Source organism: Phocoena sinus, chromosome 16 (assembly GCF_008692025.1).
Source record: "Phocoena sinus isolate mPhoSin1 chromosome 16, mPhoSin1.pri, whole genome shotgun sequence".
NCBI lineage: Eukaryota > Metazoa > Chordata > Mammalia > Artiodactyla > Phocoenidae > Phocoena > Phocoena sinus.
In genome coordinates this window covers 73,878,345-73,892,126 of record NC_045778.1, presented here as the reverse complement: position 1 = coordinate 73,892,126, position 13,782 = coordinate 73,878,345, and the positions used below count along the sequence as shown (strand labels likewise).

Genomic DNA, 13,782 nt, shown 5'->3' with positions numbered 1-13,782 from the left:
GAGGCCCCCCCAAAAGGTACACACGCTGTCTTATTTTGACAGCTGGCATCACTTACCCACCAATATTTTAAGTCCATACTAGTCATCTACTGACGTGCAGTGCTTTGTTCCAGTTACTTTTTAACCTAAGAGACACGAGAGGAACTGGTTTGTGTTCTGAATCTGGTCTCCTTTCTCTCTCCAGTTGTTTCTAGTTTCATGTCTGAATTGTCTCCAGTCAGAGCAGAACTGCTTGGGTTCCTCACTCACGCCCTTTTGGGAGACAGTTTGGCTGCTGAATATCTTATATTACATCTCATTTCTACAGTGTAAGTGCTCTGTTCTTGGTGGGAATTAAGGGAGTTTGGTGTTTTGTTGAGAGGGGAAAAGAACAGAAAGGTTTCTGTTTTTATCAGGCTTCATCACCAGATGGTTATTTGTTCAGTGTAACAGGTGTTATACCAAATCACAGAAATTCCTTTTTCAACTTTTCTCAGCGTCACATGTAGCATTTTGATTGTATCTCCTTAAATTTAAGAGCAAAAATCAGATAAAGAACCTGGCCAATGAGTAAAATGAGTTGTTTTATCCTTTTTGCATTCTGAATTCTCTATTTATACATCCCAAGGCTCTGTGAGGTCCATTTGGTATACATCTCACTTGTATGTGGACATGTGCCCCTCTCCCTTTCACTTCACTACAGCTCTTTGTTTTCTGATTTCAAAATAACATGTGTGCCTTCAACAAGTTCCAAGAGCATAAAGAAGAAAATTGAAATTGTCTGTAATCTCACCACTTAAAGATGATCTCAGTTAACAGATCTTGGTACCTGTTCATATCATCTTTTTTTTGTTTACATATGTATCCATCCCTACTTAGATCTCAATTATACTCTAAACAGATCATTATCTTGCTTTTATCGTTTATGTTAAGCGTTTCCTATCATAATTCTTCTTGAACCTCTTAATGGCTGTGCAGTATTTCATTATAGACAGCTGTACTTTTTCCCTAAATGTTAGGTTTTCCTACTTTTTCTCTGTTTAAATAATCCTCCAGTAAACATCTTTGTACTATAAATCTTTCCTCAGGTAGGATTTGAGACAGTAGTACATGATGGTTGAGAGCATAGACTCTGGAACCAAACTACCTGGGTTCAAATTCAGCTCTGTCACTTCCTGGCTACGTGAACGTGGGCATGTTTCTTAAAATTTCTGTATCTCACGTTTCTCATCTGTAAAATGAAAACAATAATACCTACCTTAGAGTGTTTGGGAATTAAATGAGAAAGGATTTAAGTACTTAGAACAGTACCTGGCACGTGCCCAGCACTTAAATATTGGCTATTATTTTTATTGTTGTTTCTGCTTAAAAAAACAACTGATCAGAATAATCTGCTTTAATTTTAATGACAGTATTAAGCTAATTTTTCTTCGTTTGCTTTTTGATGGAGATCAGGAAATCACGTGAGTATCTTATTGGTTGATATCTTTTTTCTTCTAGATATACAAGAAGAGATGTTCTTCCACTAGGAAAATTTACGGTTAACTTGAGTGGGTGTCCACGGAATAGTACCTTCACCGAACACTTATATCGAATTATTCAACATCTAGTTCCAGCAGTAAGATCAATATAAATATGTATTATAAGCTTAAGTACACTTTAAAAGTCCATCTAATTGTCTTTCATTCAACCCAAATATTTAACTTTGAGATGTTAACAGACCTCATTAAGGGGAAACAAAGCCTGCCTAGTTTCATAATTTAAAATGTACTAACTCCTAAACATTTCACGTTTCCTTTATTGCCTTAGCACAGGTCTCTTCAAGTAACAACACAACTGTAGTAACTCCCTTAACATTGTACTCTCCGTTGATGCCAGTTTGTTTGTGCAATTTGGTATCCTTTGTGTGCTTTAAAATCGTAAATCTAAGTAAACTCTAAATTATAGGAGCATAATTCTTTTAGTTGAGGTAATAACTTGATCTCTCCTACCCCAGTTTTAATTCCTGTTTGGAAAGTCAAGCTACCTTTATTTGCCAGGACATCTGGAACGCAGTGTTTGTGTGGTATTAAGATCTTGGGGACAGGGGAATCGCTTCTAATTAGTTGTGTGACTGGCAATGCCGATCACTTCTTTGGAAATTTAAGAGGTTGAAACAGATCATTCATTTAACCAGTGTTTATTGAGTGTCTTCTGGGCTCTTAAGAAACAGCATTGGACTAAATAGACCAACATTTCTCACTCTCCTTGACTCACTTTACACTGTTAAAAAATTATTGAGAACTTAAAGAGATGTTTGGGTTTTTATTATCAATTTACCATATTAGAAGTTAAAACTAAAAACATATTAAAATATTCATTGAAAATCAATTACATATGAGCAGAAGTAAAATATTTTTGTAAAAAATAGCTTTTTTTCCAAACAAAATAATATTAGTGATAAAAGTGACATTGTTTTAAATTTTTGCCAGTCTCTGTAATGTCTGGATTAATAGAAGACAGCTGGATTGTCATATCTGTTCCTGCATTCAGTCTATTGTAACATGATGTTTTGACTGAAGTATATGAAGGAATGCTGGCCTTACACAGATGAAAAAGTAGTTGGCAAAGGAAGAACTTTTAATGGCATTTTCAGATAACTGTAGATATTCTTCTGATACTAGACCAAAACTGTCCATATGGCATTTTCTTCAAGGATAGTTGTGTGAAATCTGTAATCTCATCAATGAACTTTTTATACTCTGCTATCGTAAATTCATTGGTCTGTCTTGCACATTGAATGGATCTTTTATCCATGTGTGATTTTGACCTCATGGACCCCATAAAAGGGTTTCAGCAACTCCCTGGGAGTGCCCTGGACCACATTTTGTTGGTGGTGGAAGACCAACAAATAATAAATAACATATATAGTATGTCACTGAAGTGCCATGGAGAACAGTAAAGGCCCAGGGGAAGGGGATAGGGAGTGCTGGGGGGTAGGCCAGGGTGGAGTTGCTGACATCTACAGCGTGTTGGGGAAGCCCTCTCCAGGGTGGAGTTCAGGGAGAGACTTGATGCAAACCCAGGATCAAGACACAGGGCCGTGTTGGGGAAAGTGTCTGTCCTGTGCAGAGAACAAGTTCAGGGTCCGAGCGCAGCGTGCTGGGCATGTTGAGGAACGCCAGCCTGAGGGGCCGGTGTACTGCCATGGAATGAGTGCTGGGGAGGAGCGTAGGACGTGGGGTCTGAGTGGCAGCCTAGGGCCACTCAAAGCTTGAGGCCAAGATTTAAGTAGCACATACTTGGGACATGAATTATATTTTTAAGTATGAAAGTGATATGAGGAAAGTACTCAAGATTCTTGCATGGTAAGGTATTTCCTTTTTGTTCTTTTTATTCTACATCACTTTGTAGTGGTTTGTTTTACTGTCTCATTTTTACCATATCCCATTCCCTTATATTACTCTTATGTTTGTGTCTAGCTAGCACTGAACTTTTTCTAAACACTTGCCTTTTTAATATCTTATTTAGTTTTCGTAGCAGTAAGTGTGAGTGACCTCTTTTGCTTATATGGAGCTGCACCCTGCTCTATGCCACCTTTTGTTTCGACAGACTCTGTTTCTTTCGGGGTCATTTCCTTGTATCTATAATATGACCCCCACCCCTGCTTTCTTTGAATTACTGAGCCAAAGTACAAAAATCCTCTGCATTTTGAAAATACATCTTCTCTCTTCCTTGACATCCTTCCCCACCCCAGTCTCCACCCGTACCACACATACTTCTTTATGGTCCAGAGTGATCTTAGATTGGAGTACAACGCAGGGTGCAGAGGGCACTGGGTGTGGTGGGCTCAGGAAGACGGAGGGTGGTGCAGGTGGACTTAACTGATTTTCTACTGCTGAGACTGGGTGAGGAGGTGGCTCTCCCGGGTAGAGCAGGTTCCGAGACCCACAGCGCTGATGACAGTGTGGAGTCCTCCACACCTCAGGCCTCCTTGGAGCAATTTGTTTAGAGGTCTGCAGCTGTCTATGCTGAATGAATATAGTTTTATTTTATTTTCAAAATTTATTAAAAATTTTTAAAATGGAAGTATAGTTGATATATAATATTATATAAGTTACAGGTGTACAACATAGTGATTCACGGATTTTTTAAAAATTGAAGTACAGTTGATTTACAGTGTTGTGTTAGTTTCAGGTGTACAGCAGAGTGATTCAGTTACACATACATATATATTTTTTTCCTCAGATTCTTTTATAGGTTATTACAAAATATTGAGTATACTTCCCTGTGCTATATAGTAGGTCCCTGTTGGTTATCTGTTTTATATGCAGTAGTGTATTATGTTAATCCCAAACTCCTAATTTATCCCCCCACCCCTCATCCCTTTCCCCTTTGGTAACCATAAGTTTGTTTTCTGTGTCTGTGGGTCTATTTCTGTTTTGTATATAAGTTCATTTGTATCTTTTTTTTTTTTTTTTTTAAGATTCCACATGTAAGTGATATCATACGATATTTGTCTTTCTCTGTCTGGCTTACTTTACTTAGTATGATAATCTCTAGATCCATCCATGTTGCTGCAAATGCCATTATTTCATTGGTTTTTATGGCTGAGTATTGCATTGTATATATGTACCACGTCTTCTTTATCCATTCATCTGTTGATGGACATTTAGGTTGTTTCCATGTTTTGGCTATTGTGAATAGTGCTGCTATGAACAAAGGGGTGCGTGTATCTTTGTGGTTTAGAGTTTTGTTTCTATGCCCAGGAGTGGGATTGTTGGATCCTTTGGTAATTCTATTTTTAGTTTTCTGAGGAAACTCCATACTGTTTTCCATAGAGGCTGCACCAACTTACATTCCCACCAACAGTGTAGGAGGGTTCCCTTTTCTCCACACCCTCTCCAGCATTTATTATTTGTAGACTTTTTGATGATGGCCATTCTGACCAGTGTGAGTGATATCTCATTGTAGTTTTGATCTGCATTTCTGTAATAGCAATGTTGAGCATCTTTTCATGTGCCTTTTGGCCATGTGTATGTCATCTCTGGAGAAATGCCTACTTAGGTCTGTGCCCACTTTTTTTTTTTTTTTTTTTTGCGGTACACGGGCCTCTCACTGTTGTGGCCTCTCCCATTGTGGAGCACAGGCTCCGGACACGCAGGCTCAGCGGCCATGGCTCACGGGCCCAGCCGCTCCGTGGCATGTGGGATCCTCCCAGACTGGGGCACGAACCCGTGTCCCCTGCATCGGCAGGCGGACACTCAACCACTGCGCCACCAGGGAAGCCCTATGCCCACTTTTTGATTGGGTTTGTTATTTTGATACTGAGCTGTATGAGCTGTTTGTATATTTTGTAAATTAAGCCCTTGTCAGTTGCATCATTTGCAAATATTTTCTCCCATTCTGTAGGTTTTCTTTTCATTTAGTTTATGGTTTCCTTTGTTGTGCAAAAGCTTTTAAGGTTAATTAAGTCCCATTTGTTTATTTTTGTTTTTATTTCCATTACTCTAGGAGATAGATCCAAAAAGATATTGCTGCCATTTATGTCAGAGTGTTCTGCCTATGTTTTCCTCTAGGAGTTTTATGATATCCAGTCTTACATTTAGGTCTTTAATCCATTCTGAGTTTATTTTTTTATATGGTGTTAGAGACTGTTCTAATTCATTCTTTTACATGTGGCTGTCCAGTTTTCCCAGCAACACTTATTGAAGAGACTGTCATTTCTTCATGGTATATTCTTGCCTCCTTTGTTGTAGATTAATTGACCATGTGTGTGTGGGTTTATTTCTGGGCTTTCTGTTCTGTTCCATTGATCTATATTTTTGTTTTATGCTAGTACCATACTGTTTTGATGACTGTAGCTTTGTAGTATAGTCTGAAGTCAGGGAGCCTGATTCCTCCAGCTCCATTTTTCTTTCTCAAGATTGCTTTGGCGTCTTTTGTGTTTCCATACAAATTAAAAAATTTTTTTTCTAGTTCTATAGAAAACGCCACTGGGGGCTTCCCTGGTGGCGCAGTGGGTTGAGAGTCCGCCTGCCGATGCAGGGGACACGGGTTCAGTTCATGCCCTGGTCTGGGAAGATCCCACATGCCGCAGAGTGGCTAGGGCCCGTGAGCCATGGCCGCTGAGCCTGTGCGTCCGGAGTCTGTGCTCTGCAACGGGAGAGGCCACAACAGTGAGAGGCCTGTGTACCGCAAAAAAACAAAAACAAAAACAAAATACGCCATTGGTAATTTGATAGGGATTGCATTGAATTTGTAGATCACCTTGGGCAATATAGTTTGGTGTTTGTCCTCTCCTCTCACGATTACTGATTTAGATATCGTATTTGTGTATGGATGATTTCCTACTTCTACTGTATGTTTGCCTTTACTGATGAATGTGATTTTAATTCAGGGAGCACAGAGGAAAATTAAGCTTTTCTCTCTCCGTCTTGATGTGTAAATAAACATTTTATTTTCTGTTTTGTTAGCCTGTGGTCAGTTAAAGAAGTTAAGCCTCTGAATATTTGATATATATATCAGTTGTCTATCATTTGTTTCTGGTTCACTGGTAAAATAAAAAATATTCTTCAAGAATACTGAACAAGACAGCTGAAAATAAAGCAGCTCATAGAATCAGAAATTCTTATGATGGTGAAAATAAAGCAGCTCATAGAATCAGAAATTCTTATGATGGAGAAATTTTTGTTTCTAAGAGCTCAAGAAACCATGAGACTGCTTACTCCCTTAGAAATAATAAGCTCTTTCTTTCCATTATAAAATGTAGTGTTTAACTCCAAATATATGTTTTCTTAAAAGAGGGAAACTTAGTTCCTTGATCATTAAAAAAATTTCTCTTTGCAGTCTTTTCATCTGCAGATGACTATAGCGAACATGAACCACTTGAAATTCATTCCCCACAAAGACTACACAGCCAATCGCTTGGTCAGCGGGCTCCTCCAGCTGCCCAGCAATACTTCTCTTGTAATTGATGAAACTCTCCTGGAACAGGGGCAGCTGGACACGCCAGGTGTGTGCACGGACATTGTCCTTCCATTTCTAACTCCCAGCAAAGCCAGGCATGGTAATGATCTTCTAAGGAATAACTGAACAAAGACAAATTCACACTTCACAAGTATTTAAGACAAAGGCTTGCTCTGTGAATTTGGTTAAAGCATATATCATTAACAAATAAATTGTGTACATCAACTATGTTTTGTGATAGTTTGAAAATAGTATGATAATACACCAAGTAGCAGGTAGCTTTTGAAAGGTTGAAAAGGGAGGAGGTTTTGCCTTTAGTCCTATATTACCTCAAAAGAAAAGTTGTAGAAAAGATCTAGTAAAACATTTTCTACCAGCCAATATGATTTAAAAAATTTTTTTCAAAGAATCTCTGAAAAAATATTTAGTAGATCAGATGGCTTGCACTAACCTCAGTTATGGAACATGTTATAAAATTACAAGAAAGCAGATTGCTTTATCTATGCTCAAATGAGAATTAAGACACTTTGCTGGTGTAAGTTCAAGAGGTAAAAATAGAAAAAATAGTGTAGACTGGGTAGAATTAAGGCAAAGGTGAGTATAAATTCAGTAAAATTCACTAACCTTATCTGTATAAAAATAATTTTGGTTCTACCAGATTATTTTAGCCCTGTGAAGATGCCACATACAAAATAATCATACTTTTATCGGGAACTATTTTATATCTAATTGCACACCAGATGCTTGGTATTAGATTTGGGGTGGGTGGGGGAGGAATCTTGGCTCCAGAAATATGTTTGTCTAGCTTGACAGATATTATCTGTGAAGCCTATTAATTAATGACCATTTAGAGGATTGAACAGTGCCTCATATACTTTTTTTTAAAGCAGTAGAAATCTCATGTCTTATTAATGTCAGCAAAACTAATTTGGTTAGGTGATTAAAATCAAGTTACTGAAAAATTATTCCCTTGTTTTTGTAGGTGTTCATAATGTGACTGCCCTGAGCAACCTAATAACTTGGCAGAAGGTGGATTATGACTTCAGCTACCACCAGATGGAATTCCCCTGCAATATTAATGTTTTTATTACTTCGGAGGGGAGATCACTCCTGCCGGTAATGAAGGGTCATTTTAAAATGGACGGAGGTTACATTGGAAAGATATCTATATTTTTGCTTTGTTTCTTCGTACTACTTATTATTAATAAGTTAAACTTGTTTCAGAGTTGTGGCTGCCGATTATTAATGAGGGAGCTGCTTATTTTGTTCTCTGGGATGAAAACTTTGTAAAGAAAATCACAAGACAAGCAAAGAAAACTCTTGGCAGCAGAAAACTCCCACATGTAGGGAGAGCAAGTAGAAACTGTCTGTAAATTGCCTGATTAACATCCAGACCTTTGTTCTTGCTGCCTCTGTTCCATTGTTTTCTGCCAATCCTACGTGAGAAATATTTTAGGGTTCCTTTTAAAATGTTCCTAATCACCTGGTAATTATTTCTATGCTTTATTGTGAAATGCTCTGGTGAATCATCAGTGACTAATGAAGAGAGCTTTTACATCTGAGTCATTAAGGATGAGAAGTATGCCCAGTTGTTGAAAAGGCGTATGTGCTCTGTATAATGATGTTCACCCTTGATATATGAGGAACTGCCTGTGAATGAGAATGAAATGGCCCAGTGGTAAATTTCTGTGGGAAAGTGTGATTTGCTATATGTGGTTTCTAGAAATGCAGTTCAGTAAGAAATAGAGTACATGTTCCGTGATTAAGGAAACATCTAAAACATTTTAATTAGCTGCTTTTTAGAGATTCACTGTTTTTTTATATGTTTACTGATAACCATTGAAGAAACATAAGTAACGAAGAAAAGGCTAACTTCTGTAATTATTGCTGAGATAGTTACAGTGGATAGAAATTAATATTAAACAGTGCCCTCCCCCTAATAAGGGATTGTATTTAATTCCCTTAGGGGCTGATAGAGATAATGCATCCCCCTGAAATTCTAGGTTGATTTAGGAACTTGGAAAATAATGTGTACTGTTTCTCATTTTAGGCAGACTGCCAGATCCACTTACAGCCACAGCTAATTCCACCAAACATGGAGGAGTACATGAACAGCCTTCTCTCTGCGGTGCTGCCTTCTGTGCTGAATAAATTCCGCATTTATCTGACCCTTTTGAGGTTCCTGGATTATAGCATATCTGATGAAATAACCAAGGTGTGTTTGGGTTAAAACAAAGGATCTCCCTGTGTTGAATTGGGATATTTAATCAATTTACATTTACTGTAATTACTGATAAGGTAATCTTGCTATTTGTTTTCTGTGTCATATGTCTTTTTTGTTCCTCTATTCCTCCATTATTGTCTTCTTTTGTTTGAAATAGATATTTCTAGTGTACAATTTTAATTTCCATGTCTTTTCTTTTATGACATATTTTTTTTCTTTAGTTGTTGCCCTGGGAGCTACATTAACATCTTAACTATGATAATCTGGGATTAATTTAGGATTATGCCAGTTTAAGCACAATAGTATGCAAAAGCTTTGCTCCTTCATACCTTCCATTCCTTCTCCTGCTCCTTTGTGCTTTATCATCATTCACATTACGTCTTTATACACTGATACGTCTGTCAACACATTTACAATTATTGCTTTATGCAGTTGTCTTTAAAGACATTTATACTACCTTTTATATTTACCTGTGTAGTTACCTTTACCAGTGATCTTCACGTGGATCCGAGTTACTTTCACTTTAGCCTGGAGAACTCTCTTTCGTATTTCTCAGTATTTTTTATGGGGGAGCTCTGCTTGTGACACATTCTCAGTTTTTGCTTACCTGAGAATGTCTTAATTTCTCCTTAATTTTTGGAGACTAATATTGCTGGATGTAGAATTCTTGGTTCATAGGCTTGTTCTTTCAGCACTTTTAAGTCCTCCAACTGCCTAGTGGATTTTCTGAGGAGAAGTCAGTTTCCAGTGAGGGTTCTTTGTACACAATGAGTCATTTTTCTCTTGTCCTTTCAAGATTCTCTTTGGCTTTTGACAGTTTAGCTGTAATGTGTCTACATATGGATCTCTTTGAGTTTATCCTACTTGCAATTTATTGAGCTTCTTGGATGTGCAGATTAATGCACATTTGGGGGGAGTTTTCAAGACATTTGGTAAGTTTTTGACCATTATTTAAGTTTTTTCCTGCCCCTTTCTCCTCTGTGGCACTCCCATGTATGTATGTGGTACACTTGACGGTGTCCCACAGGTCTTTGAGGCTCTGTTCAGTTTTCCTCATTCTTTTTGCTTTCTGTTCCACAGACCAGATAATTTTGGTCAGCATGTCTACAGATTTGCTGAATCTTTCTTCTGCCTTTCAAGTGAATTTTTAATTTAAGTTGTATTTTTCAACTTCAGAATTTCTGTTTGCTTTTTAAATAATTCCTATCGCTTTACTGGTATTTTCTATTTGGTGAGACATTATTCTCATACTTAAAGTTCTTTATTCATGGTTTCCTTTAGTTCTTTGAATATATTTGAAATAGCTAATTTAAAGTCTGTGTAGTAATTCCAATATTTAAGTTTCCTCAAGGACTTCTTATTTTCCAATGAAGGGGGCTACACATACTTGTCTCTTTGTATTTCTCCTACTTTTTGTATTGAAAGGTTGTTTTTTATAGATGATTTATTTTTTTAATCTAGTTATCTTTGGCTGCGTTGGGTCTTTATTGCTGCGTGCAGGCTTTTCTCTAGTTGAGGCGAGTCGGGGCTACTCTTCGTTGTGGTGCACAAGCTTCTCATTGGGTGGGTTCTCTTGTTACAGAGCACAGGCTCTAGGCGCGTGGGCTTCAGTAGTTGTGGCTCACGGGCTCTAGAGCACAGGCTCAGTAGTTGTGGCGCACAGGCTTAGTTGCTCTGCGGCATGGGGGATCTTCCCGGACCAGGGCTCGAACCCGTGTTCCCTGCATTGGCAGGCGGATTCTTAACCACTGCGCCACCAGGGAAGCCCAAACCAGGTGTTGTAAATAATATAATTGGCAACTCTGCTCTGGCAGATTCTGCCCCCTCCCCGCCTGCCCCCCCAGTGTTTTGTTGTTGTTGCTCTTTGTTGTTTAGTGACTTTTCTGAACTGATTTTTAAAAGTCTGTATTCTTAGTTGTATGTGGGCACTGAAGTCTTGGCTCTGTTAGCTCAGTGGGCAGTGATTGGATAGAAATTTAATTTCCTTAGATGCCTGGAAGCAGTCTCCCAGTCTAAGCTAAGGGACTCTGTATCCATGTTGGAGCAATCCTTTAACACTCAGCCATGCAGTTTACAGCTGCCCCCTAGCCTTCGCCTTCTGCTTGCACAGAGCCTCAGGGTTGTTCAGTGGTGAGAGCTTATGGCCTGCCTACTCAGGCTCAGATCTGAGCATGTGCCCAGCCCTGGGCACGCATGCGACCTTCTAACCTCCTGGTGGTTGGGGACAGATAAACACACACACACATTTGTGTGTGGGTGTGTATATATATACATATGTATGTGTATTCCTCCCCCTCCGATCCCCTTAACGATATCTCATTCCCCAGATTTTCTTTTTTTTTTCTTGTTTGGTTGTTGTTGGTTTTTTTTCCCACAGTGACTCTTGAATTTTATTTTTTTATACAGCAGGTTCTTTGTTTTTGTTTTTTTTTTTTTGCGTTACGCGGGCCTCTCACTGTTGTGGCCTCTCCCGTTGCGGAGCACAGGCTCTGGCTGTGCAGGCTCAGCGGCCATGGCTCACAGGCCCAGCCGCTCCACGGCATGTGGGATCTTCCCGGACTGGGGCATGAACCCGTGTCCCCTGCACCGGCAGGCGGACTCTCAACCACTGTGCCACCAGGGAAGCCCTATATAGCAGGTTCTTATTAGTTATCCATTTTATATATATTAGTATATATATGTCAATCGCAATCTCCCAGTTCATCACACCACAACCCTGCCACTTTCCCCCCTTGGTGTCCATATGTCTGTTCTCTACTTCTGTGTCTCAATTTCTGCCCTGCAAACCGGTTCATCTGTACCATTTTCTAGGTTCCACATATATGTGTTAATGTACAATATTTGTCTTTCTCTTTCTGACTTACTTCACTCTGTATGACAGTCTCTAGATGCATCCACATCTCTACAGATGCCCCAATTTATTTCCTTTTTATGGCTGAGTAATATTCCATTGTATATATGTACCACATCTTCTTTATCCATTTGTCTGTGGATTGGCATTTAGGTTGCTTCCATGTCCTGGCTATTGTAAATAGTGCTGCAGTCAACACTGGGGTGCATTTGTCTTTTTGAATTATGGTTTTCTCTGGGTATATGCCCAGTCGTGGGATTGCTGGGTCATATGATAATTCTATTTTTAGTTTTTTAAGGAACCTTCATACTGTTCTCCATATTGGCTGTATCAGTTTGCATTCCCACCAACAGTGCAAGAGGGTTCCCTTTTTTACACACCCTCTCCAGCATTTTTCTTTGTAGATTTTCTGATGATGCCCATTCTGACTGGTGTGAGGTGATACCTCATTGTAGTTTTGATTTGCATTTCCCTAATAATTAGTGAGGTTGAGCAGCTTTTCATGTGCTTCTTGGCCATCTGTATGTCTTCTTTGGAGAAATGTCTGTTTAGGTCGTCTGCCCATTTCTGGATTGGGTTGTTCGTTTTTTTAATATTGAGCTGCATGAGCTGTTTATATATTTTGGAGATGAATCCATTGTCTGTGGATTTGTTTGCAAATATTTTCTCCCATTCTGAGGGTTGTCTTTTCGTCTTGTTTGTAGTTTCCTTTGCTGTGCAAAAGCTTTTAAGTTTCATTAGGTTCCATTTGTTTATTTTTGTTTTTACTTCCATTACTCTAGGAGGTGGATGAGAAAAGATCTTGCTGTGATTTATGTCAGAGTGTTCTTCCTATGTTTTCCTCTAAGAGTTTTATGGTGTCCAGTCTTAGATTTAGGTCTTTAATCCATTTTGAGTTTATTTTTGTGTATGGTATTAGGGAGTGTTCTAATTTCATTCTTTTACATGTAGCTGTCCAGTTTTCCCAGCACCACTTATTGAAGAGACTGTCTTTTCTCCATTGTATCTCCTTGCCTTCTTTATCATAGATTAGTTGACCATAGGTGTGTGGGTTTGTCTCTGGGCTTTCTATCCTGTTCCATTGATCTATGTTTCTATTTTTGTGCCAGTACTGTATTGTCTTGATTACTGTAGCTTTGTAGTATAGTCTGAAGTCAGGAAGTCTGATTCCTCCAGCTCCGTTTTTTTCCCCTCAAGACTGCTTTGGCTATTCGGGGTCTATTGTGTCTCCATGCAACTTTTAAGATTTTTTTCTCTAGTTCTGTAAAAAATGTCATTGGTAATTTGATAGGGATTGCACTGAATCTGTAGATGGCTTTGGGTACTATAGTCATTTTCACAATATTGATTCTTCCAATTTAAGAACATGGTATATCTCTCCATCTGTTTGTAGCATCTTTAATTTCTTTCAGCAGTGTTTTGTAGTTTTCTGCATACAGGTCTTTCATCTCCTTAGGTAGGTTTATTCCTAGGTATTTTATTCTTTTTGTTGCAGTGGTAAATGAGAGTGTTTCCTTAATTTCTCTTTCAGATTTTTCATCATTAGTGTATAGGAATGCAAGAGATTTCTGTGCATTAATTTTGTGTCCTGCAACTTTACTAAATTCATTGATTAGCTCTAGTAGTTTTCTGCTGGCATCTTTAAGATTCTCTATGTATAGTATCATGTCATCTGCAAACAGTGACACTTTTACTTCTTAACAATTTGTATTTCTTTTATTTCTTTTTCTTCTCTGATTGCCGTGGCTAGGACTTCCAAAACTATGTTGAATGATGGTGG

The 13,782-nt window shown here is 38.5% G+C and overlaps 1 protein-coding gene across 2 annotated transcripts in view; it reads left to right on the top strand.

The window, feature by feature from the left end:
• The window catches only part of MCMBP (minichromosome maintenance complex binding protein), a 68,909-nt gene that overhangs the window by 47,897 nt on the left and 7,230 nt on the right, over positions 1 to 13,782 (top strand). For both annotated transcript variants that reach the window (XM_032607507.1, XM_032607506.1), the window contains exons 10-14: positions 185 to 308; positions 1,480 to 1,597; positions 6,808 to 6,973; positions 7,910 to 8,043; positions 8,978 to 9,142. In XM_032607507.1, the coding sequence (XP_032463398.1) occupies positions 185 to 308; positions 1,480 to 1,597; positions 6,808 to 6,973; positions 7,910 to 8,043; positions 8,978 to 9,142 (707 nt within the window). The remainder of the gene's footprint in view (positions 1 to 184; positions 309 to 1,479; positions 1,598 to 6,807; positions 6,974 to 7,909; positions 8,044 to 8,977; positions 9,143 to 13,782) is intronic.